This window comes from Tachyglossus aculeatus, chromosome 23, assembly GCF_015852505.1.
Source record: "Tachyglossus aculeatus isolate mTacAcu1 chromosome 23, mTacAcu1.pri, whole genome shotgun sequence".
Taxonomy (NCBI): Eukaryota; Metazoa; Chordata; class Mammalia; order Monotremata; family Tachyglossidae; genus Tachyglossus; species Tachyglossus aculeatus.
This window is the reverse complement of record NC_052088.1, coordinates 456,217-469,312: the sequence shown is the minus strand read 5'-3', so window position 1 is coordinate 469,312 and position 13,096 is coordinate 456,217. Positions and strand designations below refer to the sequence as shown.

General features: G+C 49.3%; 1 protein-coding gene across 5 annotated transcripts in view; it reads right to left on the bottom strand.

The window, feature by feature from the left end:
- Window positions 1-13,096, bottom strand: part of SUSD6 (sushi domain containing 6) — a 157,775-nt gene that overhangs the window by 53,413 nt on the left and 91,266 nt on the right. For 3 of the 5 annotated variants that reach the window (XM_038765521.1, XM_038765524.1, XM_038765522.1), the window contains exon 3: window positions 6,392-6,472. The exons of the other annotated variants lie outside the window; for them this stretch is intronic. In XM_038765521.1, the coding sequence (XP_038621449.1) occupies window positions 6,392-6,472 (81 nt within the window). The remainder of the gene's footprint in view (window positions 1-6,391; window positions 6,473-13,096) is intronic. 5 annotated transcript variants of the gene reach the window in all.

The following is a 13,096-nucleotide window of genomic DNA, read 5'->3' as shown; positions in this document are numbered from 1 at the left end:
GTTTTGACACATCTACTTGTTTTGTTTTGTTGTCCGTCTCCCCCTTCTAGACAGTGATCTCATTGTTGGGTAAGGACCATCTCTATATGTTGCCGACTTGTACTTCCCAAGCACTCAGTACAGTGCCCTGCACACAGTAAGCACTGAATACAACTGAATGAATGAATGAATTCATTCTATTGACGTTTGTCTCTCCCTTTAGACTGTAAGCTCACTGTGGGCAGGGAATGTGTCAGTTGCACTGTTGTATTGTACTCTCCCAAGTACCCAGTACAGTGCTCAATAAAGGAACTTGACTGACGTATTAATTGGTCAATGTCTTCCAACCAGGCGATTTCTCCAGTGGCCAGGCCACCCTCTGAGCAGGCGCTAGTGAGGGTCCGGCCTCTCTGTCCCCCTAAAATGACAGAGAAAGCCCCGCCAGCCTGGCAGTCACCCATTAACAGATGCACACTGCCTGCTACTTGGCACCTCTTCACAATACCAGAACCATAGGTACCAAGGTACTCATCAGCCCTGGCCCACAGTCCTTCTGTGCAGAGCTTTAAGCTTTAAGCTCCCTGGCTTTCCCTAACTGGTATGTATTTCAGCGTCTGCCTCTCTCACTAGATTGTAGCTTCCTTGAGGACAGGGATCGTTTCCACTAACTCGACTGCTCTCGAGTGCTCTGCGTAAGTAAGTACTCAATAAATACGGATGATTCCTCCTGAAACACTAAAAACCCAGGGAAACAGGTAAATGAAGGCAAACTAGGAGATCTGGGGATCGGGGTTCCGTGGAGCTGTCAGCTCTCTCTCTCTGACTCTCTCTCTCTCTCTCTCTCTCTCTCTCTCTCTCTCTCTCTCACACACACACACACACACACACACACACACACACACACACACACACACACACACAGACTGGGCTTTCTGCTCCCATAGGATAAGTGCAGTGGTAGTGTGGCTAGTGTAAAGAGTGTAGAGCCGAGAATCAGGAGACCAGGAATCTAATCCCAGTTCTGCCAGTGGCCTGCTGTGTGACTTTGGGCAAGTCATTTCACTTCTCGGTGTCTCAGTTTCCTCATCAGTAAAATGGGGACTCCATTTCTGTTCTCTTTTCCCTTTAGAATGTGAGCCCCGTGAGGCTGCGCTGGATAGGGACTGGGTCCACTCTGCCTACACTGTAGTTACCCCAGTACGTCGCACACAGTATGCGATTCACAAATTCTACAGATATTATTATTCCAGGACTGATGGAGTTCTTTGAACTTGACGCATGTCACGGGGGGGGTGGGGTTGGGGGGCTTTGCTCAACAGGTTCCTAGAAGGGGTCCAATCTCTGTTGATGATTCCATCAACAGGGCTGGGGAGAGGAATAAAATTTGACCAGCAACAAACTGGCTGTGCAGGGCCAGGAAGTGACTCTTTCGGGTGTGATGGGCAGAAAGATGGCAAGCAACAGCACCAGGACACCAGAGGACATTTTGTGCCCTGTTCGTCCCCAAGACAAGAAGACTAATGTGTCTTCTGGTGGCACACTACACAAAAAAACTGGAAAACTTGACAGGCAAAGAAAAAAAATCTATTTCTCTCTCTTTTTTATAGTTATATACTTATAGTTGAGAAGCAGCGTGGCCTAATGGCTAGAACGTGGGCCTGGTTGTCAGAAGGAACTGGAACTCTATACTATAAACTCACTGCAGGCAGCGAATGTGTTTGTGATATATTGTACTCTCTTAAAAACTTAGTACAGTGCTCTGCACATAGTAAGCACTCAATAATGATCCTCAGCTTCAAGGCTCTCCATCACCTCGCCCCCTCCTACCTCACCTCCCTTCTCTCCTTCTACAGCCCAGCCTGCACCCTCCACTCCTCTGCTGCTAACCTCCTCACTGTACCTCGTTCTTGCCTGTCCCACTGTCGACCCCTAGCCCACGTCCTTCCCCTGGCCTGGAATGCCCTCCCTCCACACATCTGCCACGCTAGCTCTCTTCCTCCCTTAAAAGCCCTACTGAGAGCTCACCTCCTCCAAGAGGCCTTCCCAGACTGAGCCCCCTTTTCCCTCTCCTCCTCCCCATCCCCCTGACTCTACCTCCTTCCCCTCCCCACAGCACCTGTATATATATATTTGTACAGATTTATTACTCTATTTTACTTATTTACTATTCTTATTGTGTTAATGATGTACATATAGCTTTAATTCTCTTTGTTTTGACGATTCTGACACCTGTCTACATGTTTTGTTTTGTTGTCTGTCTCCCCCTTCTAGACTGTGAGCCAGCCCATTGTTGGGTAGGGACCGTCTCTATATGTTGCCGACTTGTACTTCCCAAGAGCTTAGTACAGCGCTCTGCACACAGGAAGCACTCAATAAATACGATTGAATGAATGAATGAATAATGATCGATTCTAATCCCAGCTCTGCCACTTGTCTCCATGTGACTTTGGGCAAGTCCCTTCACTTCCCTGTTTACTCAGGATAAATAATAATCATGGCACTTACTATGTGCAAAGCACTGTTCTCAGCGCTGGGGAGTTACAAGGTGATCAGGTTGTCCCACGAGGGGCTCACAGTCTTAATCCCCATTTTACAGATGAGGTAATTGAGGCACAGAGAAGTGAACTGACTTGCCCAAAGTCACACAGCTGAAAATTGGCAGAGCTGGGATTTGAACCCATGACCTCTGACTCCAAAGCCCGGGCTCTTTCCACTGAGCCATGCTGCTTCTCAGACTGCGAGCCCCATGTGGGACAGGGACTGTGTCCAACCTAATTAACTTGTATCTACCCCAATGTTTAGTACAGTGCCTGGCACGTGGTAAGGGCTTAACAAATACCATAAAATAATAATAATAATTTAAAAAAAATTAAAAAAGATTTCTCCAGCACCTGCTGGGTGCAATGCAGGGAACCAAATACAGGCAAAAGTATCAGACATTGCCGACCACTGAAGTTATGGACTGAGGCCTGCTGACCGGGGAGCCCCTCCTCACCTCCATGTGAGGACCACTCCACAAATCTCTCTCCTGTCCCAGCCCTCCTCACTGAGAGAAGCATCGTGGGCTCCTCCCCCTCTCTACCCCCCCCCCACCACCACCTTACCTCCTTCCCTTCCCCACAGCACCTGTATATATGTATATATGTTTGTTCGTATTTATTACTCTATTTATTTATTTATTTTACTTGTACATATCTATTCTATTTATTTTATTTTGTTAATATGTTTTGTTTTGTTCTCTGTCTCCCCCTTCTAGACTGTGAGCCCACTGTTGGGTAGGGACCGTCTCTATATGTTGCCAACTTGTACTTCCCAAGAGCTTAGCACAGTGCTCTGCACACAGTAAGCGCTCAATAAATACGATTGATTGATTGATTGATTGATAGGGGAAAGAGCCTGGATGTCAGGGGATCTGGGTTCCAAACCTGCCTCCTCTCCTTGACTACTACGGGACCACGGGCAAATCACGTAACTTCTCTGGGCCTCAGTTTCTTCATCTGTAAATGGGGATAAACTAGACTGTGAGCCCCATGTAAAACAAAGACTGGATCTGATTTGATTATCTATCCTGGTGCTTAGTAGAGTGCTTGGTACATCCATCCATCAATGGTATTTATTGAGTGCTTACCTTGTGCAATTCAAGAGAGTAGGTATGGATGGATCCCTGCCCACAAGGAGCTTACAGTCTACCGGGGGACTACCCATAGTAAGTATTCCTGAATGAATACCACAATTGTTATTGATACCTGCCAACTTCTCAAACGTTCAAAGACGAAAACCCGAACTAAGGAGTGCAGAACGAGAGGGCAGAATGAAAAGACAAGGCAGAATTCTCACGTGGCCCGCAGCCTCCTTCTGACACGAGCTAAACTTTCCAGCAGCCAGAGAGGAAGCTCACGGCCCAGCCTGGATCCTTTTCTCACGAGAACATCCCGCCCAACGGGAAGGGGAGGGGACCCTAGGACACCGCAACCCAGACAGAGCACTGGTTGTCTAAGCAAACCCGGGGAAACAGGAAATGGGAAGAGAAGGTGGGCAGAAGTGAGGAGAAACTGCTTCCCTTTTTGGAGAGGCCCGTTAGAGCCTCCCTCAGCCCATCTCTCAAATCAAGCGACAGTTTGGGAACTGGGCCATTGGACCAGCCCAGCTGCTTTTCTTCTACACATCGAGGTGATGCAGGCATCTTCAATGGGCGAGACTCACAGTTCTAAGTGTCCCCGAGCCTGCCACCACCTTGCCTTCTTTTTTGTTGTTTTTATGGTATTTGGTGTGGTAAGTTCTTACTATGTGCCAGACACTACACTAAACAGTGGGTGGACACAAGCTACTCGGATTGGACACATTCCATGTCTCCCATGGGACTCACAGTCCTAATCCCCATTTTACAGATGAGGTAATTGAGGCCCAGAAAAGTGAAGTGAGTTGCCTAAGATCACCCAGCAAACAAACAGCAGAAGCATGATTAGAACCCGGGTCCTCTGACTCTCAGGGCCGTGTTTTTTTCCACTGGGCCAAGCTGTTTCACAATAATAATTAAGGTAACTGTTAGGCGTTTCCTATGTGCCAAGCACTGTTATAAATACTGGGGTAGATTCAAGGTATTCAGGGCGGACACAGTCCTCGTCCCACATGGGGCTCACAGTCTTCATCTCCACTTTACAGACGAGGAAACTGAGGCCCAGAGAAGTGAAGTGACTTGCCCATGGTCACACAGCAGACGAGTGGCGGAGCCGGGATTAGAACCCGGGTTCTCTAGGGTGAGGGACCCTGCACGCACTTGAAGAGACGAGTTTAGGATCCATGGGTCGGAGATGATGGGTCCCTTGAATGGGGCCTCCCCACAACTAGACCCCAGAATGCTTTGCAATTATAAGAATGACAAACAGCAGCTCACTGCATGGAAACACACATCCCCGCACCATCCGATACCATTAGAGAACAGACAAATCCAATGCCCTGAGTTACGGTGCTCACGCCCAAAAGGTGACCGTGCCTCAGTCCCTTGGGAGCATGCCATCCAAAACACACAAGGCCAACATGCGGTAGGGAAGGAGCCCCAGGACTCCAGGAATAGAGGGATCTGATATGAGGGGGAATGATGATGATGATGATGATGATAGCATTTGTTAAGCACTTACTATGTGCAAAGCACTGTTCTAAGCGCTGGGGAGGATACAAGGTGATCAGGTTGTCCCACGTGGGGCTCACAGTCTTAATCCCCATTTTACAGATGAGGTAACTGAGGCTCAGAGAAGTGAAGTGACTTGCCCAAGGTCACAGCAGACATGTGGCGGAGTCGGGATTCAAACCCATGACCTCTGACTCCAAAGCCCGGGCTCTTTCCGCTGAGCCACGCTGCTTCTCAGCGGAATGGAAGGAGAGTGTCGACTGCAGTCTTACTGCGCTCTCTTGCCCCTCCTGAACTCTGAGTCAGCCCTTCTTCCTCCCAGTCTCTGGGAAACTCTCCGCAAGGCCCTTGGTTGAAAAACAGTTCCCAGATGGTCGGTCCCCCTTGACCTCTGGCACTGTTGTCAGCCGAGAGACTCCGGAAGCACTGTGGGAACTGGTCACCGGCTCACGTGATGAGGGACTGTTGTGGCTGGGGAAGGGGACGGGGGTAACAGGAGGAGGTTGCTACTAACCACCCTCCAGTGACGTTCTGAAAGGTGTCATGACCACGTAGGGTTTCGGCTTTCCTGTGGTGGGAGAGCCTTGTCCCCAGACCCCCTGAGGTGCTGGGCCCCCACTGGTGAGCTCTGGGGAATGGGCAGGCTCAGCTGGCTGCAGACTGGAAGCTCCTGTGGGTAGGGAGAGGGTCTACCAAATGGTCACCATATGGCCCTCTCCCAACTACTTAGTCCAGTGCTCTACACACCGTAAGCACTCAGGAAATACCACTGACTGATCTGAGAAGCAGCGTGGCTTAGTGAAAAGAGCACGAGCTTGGGAGTCAGAAGTCATGAGTTCCCATCCCAGCTCCGCCACTTCTCAGCTGTGTGACTTTGGGCAAGTCACTTTACTTCTCTGTGCCTCATTTACCTGATCTGTAAAATGGGGATTAAGACTGTGAGCCCCAGCTGGGACAACCTGATTACCCTGTATCTACCCCACTGCTCAGAACAGTGCTTGGCACATAGTAAGCGCTTAACAAATACCATCATTATTATTACTATTATCATCGATTGGTTTGCAGCCAGTCACTGGCTCGTTTCTGACCCCATCACCGCTGCCTGCAGGGGCCACTCTCCTGCGGAAACCTTCCGGTCCCTGTGTCCGAGGTTGGGGCGGGGGGGAGAAGGAGGAGGAGATGTAGCCCCCTGAGATGCTTGGATCACCCCCAAGGGCTTCCTCGAGGGAGACCCTGCAGTGCAGGGAGAGTCTTTCCTTGCCCACCTCCACCCATCGGTCTCACCTTTCTGTGATGTCAATCCCTTTATCTCTCCTCTTCCAGGGTGGAGGGCTTTGTTTCTCCCCAGGTGATGCTCCCTAGCAGCTGTAAACGAGAAAAGAGGACCTTACTCTCACTTGGACATGACCTGGCTACAGAGCCCCTGGGGATCTGTTTTGAAGTATCTAGTCCAGAGCGGAATTCACAGGAGGCTCTCTGGGCTGGGCGCCAGGAGACCCGAATACTCTGCCTGGCCCAGCCGCCTACCAGGACCCTGTGCTCCGTTTCTTTGGCCTCCACCGTGCTTTTTCCCCGAGACATTTCAGGATCCAAACTGGCAAAGGCGATGGAGGCCAAGCCTGAGAGCATCTCCCTCTTCCTCCCCGTCCCCTCCCTCAAATCTCAGTTCTGAATCTCCTTCGCTTCTCCAGTTACTCCCTCTCCCTTGACACACACATTCAATCACCATCTCTATGTGGATGATCTCCAAATCAGCCTATGCAGCCCCAACATCTCTCCTCTGCAGTCCCACGTTTCCTCCTCTCTTCCAGACATCTCTACTTGGATGCCCAGCCGACACTTCAAACTTAACACGTCCAAAGCTGAACTCTTCATCTTCTCACTCGAACCCTGTCCTCCTGCAGCCTCTCCTAACACTGGAGAGAGCACCACCACCTATCCTCCCTTTCTACCAAACCCATAACCATGATATTATCCTCAACTCACTCTTCTCACTCAACCTGCATATTGTCAACCACAAGTCCTGCCAGTTCAGCCTTCACAACATCTCTGAATTCCTCCCCTTCCTCTCCACCCAAACTGCTCCCACACTTGTCCAAGAACTGGTCATAAACGCCCTTGACTCTTCCAGCGTCTTTCTCCAGTCCATACTTGACTCTACTGGCGGACTTTCCTAAAACAATTCATCCACACACAACAACTCACTCCTCAACAACTCGCAAGGGTCGCCCATCCATTTCTGGATCACACATGGACTCCACACAGTCGGCTGTAACACATGCAGTCAGCTCTGCCTCCTACCTGTCTTCACTCCTCTCCCACTATAACCTAGCCCACTCCCGTGGCTCCTTTAAAACCAGTCTGCTCATTCTCCCTTGATCTCACCTTTCTTGCCGTTGTGCCCTTGCTCATGCCTGGAAGTCCCTCCCCCTTCATATCGGGCAGACTATCGCTCTCCCCATCCTTTTCCTGTCACCTCGTTTTCTCTGGGCCAGAAGCAGAACCCCATGGCTGGAGCCACAAGCCCTGGGGTTGGGCCAGAACCCAGTCAGCCTCCAGGGATTAACAGAAAGATGGCAGTCCCATTTGAACTTGACAACACAACAAACCACCTCTTGGGACTCTAATTTCTTTCTTACATCTCGTGTTTTGTGAAGGTGCAGGACGGTAATCTACATTACAGTGCAGTATGCCTGGGCCATTCTGAGGGGATCCCGCTCTCTCCTTCTGGAGCTCTGCCTCAATACCAACATAGAGCATTCCATTTGACAGCAGTATGACCATGGTCTTCCTTACCTTCTCCAGGGTCTTAGAGCTGGGGGCTGTTGGCTAGGCACGCATCAGGAGCAATGGGGAACTTCTGTCCATGCGCACCCAGGATGGGCTTGATAAACCCCCAGAGTTACCATGGGGCACAGATCAGGAGCAGGAGGGGGTGGTTTCACTCATTCATTCAATCGTATTTATTGAGTGCTTACTGTGTGCAGAGCAGTGTACTAAGCGCTTGGGAAGTACAAGTCAGCAACATATAGAGACTGTCCCTACCCAACAACGGGCTCACAGTCTAGAAGGGGGGTTAAGGCAAACACACCCCTGCCCCCCCCCCCCCCCCCCCCCCCCGGCCCACAAACTTAACCATTCAGAAACATGCCTTTGAGAATAAAATCCAGCTTGTGGCTACTCTGAAAAGAGCCTCACCTTGCAGGCACCCACCAGAACATATTTTCATTCATTCATTCATTCAACTGTATTTATTGAGCGCTTACTGGCAGGGCACTGCGCTTGGGAAGTACAGGTTGGCAACATATAGAGACGGTCCCTACCCAACAGCGGCTCACAGTCTGGAAGGGGGAGACAGACAACAAAATAAAACATATTAAAATAAAACAAATAGAATAAATATGTACAAGTAAAATAGAGTAATAAATACGTACAAACATATATATATATATATATATACAGGTGCTGTGGGGAAGGGAAGGAGGTAAGGCAGGGGGGAAGGGGAGGGGGAGGAATCGATCAGTGGTATTTATTGAACACTTCCGGTGTGCAGAGCACTGCATGAAGTGCTTGGGAAAGCACAGAACAACAGACTTAGTAGACACAAATTTCTGCCCTCCAGGAGCTTACAATCAAGTTGGGGAGACAGACATCATAAATTATAGTCAGAGAAAGCAGCAGAGTATAAAGATATGTACATAAGTGTCGTGGGGGCAAGGAGGGTATCGAAGTTCTTCAAGGGTACAGACCCAAGTAGAAATATGACACAAAAGGGAGGGCAAATATGGTGGGGAAGTGAAGGGTTATCTAGGGAAGGCCTCTTGGAGATGTGATTTTAGTATGGCTTTGAAGAGCAGTCAATGGTATTTATTAACCACTTACTGAGTGCAGAGCACTGGGGAGAGTACAATATAACAGAGTTGGTAGGCGTGTTTCCTGACCACAGTGAGTTTACAGTCTAAACAGGGGAGAGGGGTTATTTGTCAGAAATGAAGGGGGTCAGAGAGCTAGACGAGAATGAGGCATAGTGAGCAGACTGGTGCTAGAGAAGCAAAGTGTAAGGGTTGGGCTGTACCGGGATATTAGCAAGGTTAGAGAATAATAATAACAATGATAATAATAAAAAAACCAGTAATAATAATGGCATTTGTCAAGCGCAGTACTAAGCCCTAAGTAGATACAAGATAATCAGGTCCCACATGGGGCTCGCAGTTTAAATGGGGTACAGAACAACAGATTTAAATAGGGGGGGGTACAGGTACCGAATCCCCATTTTGCAGGTGAGGGGACTGAGGCCCAGAAAAGTTAAGTGACTCGAAGCAGTGAGACAACAGTGGAAAGAGCATGGGCTTGGAAGTCAGAGGACCTGGGTTCTAATCCCAGCTCCCCCCCCATCTGCTGTGTGACCTTGGGAAAGTCACTTAACTTCTCTGTGCTTCCGTTTCCTTATCTGGAAAATGAGGATTAGATCCTACTCCTGCCTACTTAATGACTATAATAACTGTGGTACTTGTTCAGCATTTACTGTGTGTCAAGCACTGTTCTAAGCACTGGGGAAGAAACAGGATAATCAGGTCAGGCAGAGTCCCTGTCCCACACAGTGCTCAAAGTCCAAGTAGGAAGGAGACTAGGTACTAGTTCCCCAATTTATAGATGAGGCAACTGAGGCCCAGAGAAGTTAGGTGACTCGCCCACGGTCACACAGCAGGCATGTGGTGGAGCTGAGATTAGAACCCGGGTCCTCTGACTTCCATGCCCGTGCTCTATCCACTGACCACATTGCTTCTTATGGATTGTACTTAGACCTAAACCTCAATATAAACAGGTACTATGTCCAACCTGATTATCTTATGTCTACCTATCTGTGCATAACAGAGTAAGCTCCGGGGCAGCACACAGTATGCATGGAACAAATACCACCGTCATTATTATTACCTACCCAAGGACACAGAGGAGATAAGTGACGGAGCCAGGATTAGAACCCAGGTCCTCTAATGCCCAAGCCCATACTCTTTCCACTAGACCACGCTGCTTGGTATGAAAGGGAGAGGTATTTGGGTGTCTTAAAGGCGGTGGCAACTGATTTCCGACTGATGTGGGAGGTGGGTGGGCAACCACTGGACATTTCTGAGGAGTGGGGAGACATGGATTGAATGAGTTTTGAGAAAAATGATCTGGGCAGCAGGCTAAAGTATGGATTGGAGTGGTGAGAGGCTGGAGGTAAAAAGTCAGCAAGCAAGGAGGCCCACGCGGTAGACGAGGCATGTTTTCAATGGAAAACACGAGTGAGGAGAACCATATGAACTGTCTAGCCTACAGTTCCCTCATGCCTTCAGGGAATTGTGTCTGTTTAATGTATTGTACTCTCCCAAGAACTTAGTACAGTGCTCTGCACACAGTAAGTGCTCAATAAATACAGTTGAATGAATGAATGAATGAATATGCTTGGGGCAGCCATTGTGTGTACCTAGAGAATGCGTGGATATCAAGCTGGTACATTTCCAGGGCTCTCTCCCAAGGCAGCAGATGGCCCTTTCCACAGAGCTCTGGACCCTAGAAGGTAGCTGCCCCCACATCCCGACCCCAACAGTTGCCATTACAGCGCCTCTCTGCGGCAGCAGCACCAACAACAACGGTCCCAACCAACAGCTGTCAGGCCCCCCACCAGGTGCTCCCACGCAGAGCTCAAACCGGCGCCATTTCCTCCTGCTTGGCACAGCACACCGTTTGGGAAAAATTCATACGAGATCTGTAATGATGGTTTCGCTTACCAGGAGAGGCAGTAGGATGAGAGTCAGTTTTCCATACATTAGCTATACCTTCCTGGGAAATGACAGTTTCTTGGGAGAGGAATGGGTCGAGAAAGAACGGAAATTCAATCCTTAGGCAATGGTGAGGGAAGCAGAGGATAGACCAGAAAAGGTCTGTGCCCCCGCTTCACTCCACTCACGAAACCCTCACCTTAGCTAACCGAGGCACAGATCTTTATTGTTCCTGCGCTGAAAAGGTAAACAAATTCACAAAATGTGTGTGTAATAATAATAATAATGGCATTTATTAAGCACTTACTATGTGCAAACCACTGTTCTAAGCGCTGGGGAGGTTACAAGGTGATCAGGTTGTCCCACGGGGGGCTCACAGTCTTAATCCCCATTTTACAGATGAGGTAACAAGCACACAGAAGTTAAGTGACTTGCCCAAAGTCACCCAGCCGACAATTGGCAGAGCCGGGATTTGAACCGGGGGTTCAAATCTTGTATGGGTTCGGGATAGAGCTTTACTTAAGTAATCCCGAGCTCCCGAAGAACTCCAGAACCCATGCTCTTTCCACTGAGCCATGCTCCTTCTCTATAACTGTGTGACTCTGTAATCAGGCATGACAGTTTTACCACTGACTACATAAAGGCCTCCACAGGCAAACACTCCATAAGAGTGAAGGGGGCAGAACAAAAATGGAAAATCACACGCCCCAGTCGCCGATCCCCGGCTACTGCCGTAGCTGAATTCTCTTAATTACACTGCTTCCCCGTGAAGTAGGAATAGCACCGTGGGCTTGTCCGCCCGGAAGTATGCCCAGCCAGGCGAGGAGCGGTGGTCTGCAGCCCCTCCATAATTAGAGCTATTTTCTACTCATTTCAGTAACTTAGTGACCCCAGTTCCTCTTTTAAAAACTGTGGTCTACAATGCGCCCTCACACTCTGCTGCACAAACATCAGCCCGCCACCCCACAGAGTGGCACCGAGTAGGTGGGTATGGAGGTTGGCATGCTCTCCACCACCGGCCCCCTCCAATCAGCTTATTCACTCTCCCTTTACTCCTGCACACACAGCCCTGGGGCCTTGCAAAAAAACCAGATACAAGGCTCAAATAAAGGGGCCTAGTGCAGAGAGCACGGCAGGGCAGGGACATGGCAGGGACACAGCATGGCAGAGAGCAGGGCAGGGATGCTACAGGGCAGCGAGCAGAGTAGGGGCACAGCAGGGACATGGCAGGGCAGAGAGCAGGGCAGGGCAGGGCAAAGAGCAAGGGCCACGGCAGGAGCCCGGAATCCGCACGCACATTTCCAAAACTAGAGTCTGGGCGGTGTGTGGGCTTGGAGGGCCAGGCGGGATGAGAAAGCTGTGGAGCCAGGACTCCGTGGACTCTTCCCCTCTCCTCCTAATCCCTCCTCCCTACAGACACACCCAGACCTGTCCAGAGCCAGCTCCACTGCAGGGCAGAATACGGGGGACCCTCATAGGAGCCAAGACACATTCCAGTTCCTTTTGGAGGGCGGGGGGGAACTAATACCCCCAGATGATTGTCAAATGAGGAGCTGCCCCATCTCTCTCAAATGTCTAATAATAATAATAATAATAATAATAATAATAATAATAATAATAATAATAATAATGACAGCATTTATTAAGCGCCTACTAGGTGCAAAGCACTGTTCTAAGCGCTGGGGAGGTTACAATCAATCAATCATATTTATTGAGCCCTTAGTGTGCAGAGCACTGTACTAAGCGCTTGGGAAGTACAAGTTGGCAACATATAGAGACAGTTCCTACCCAACAGTGGGCTCACAGTCTAGAAGGGGGAGACAGAGAACAAAACCAAACATACTAACAAAATAAAATAAATAGAATAGATATGTACAAGCAAAATAAATAGAGTAATAAATATGTACAAACATATATACATATATACAGGTGCTGTGGGGAAGGGAAGGAGGTAAGATGGGGGGATGGAGAGGGGGACGAGGGGGAAAGGATCCACCCTTTCCTCTCCATCCACACCGCTACCCTTCTCGTTCAAGCTCTCATCCTATCCTGTCTGGACTACTGCATCAGCCTTCTCTCTGATCTACCATCCTCGTGTCTCTCCCCACTTCAATCCATACTTCATTCTGCTGCCCGGATTGTCTCTGTCCAGAAACGCTCTGGGCATGTTACTCCCCTCCTCAAAAATCTCCAGTGGCTTCCAATCAATCTGTGCATCAGGCAGAAA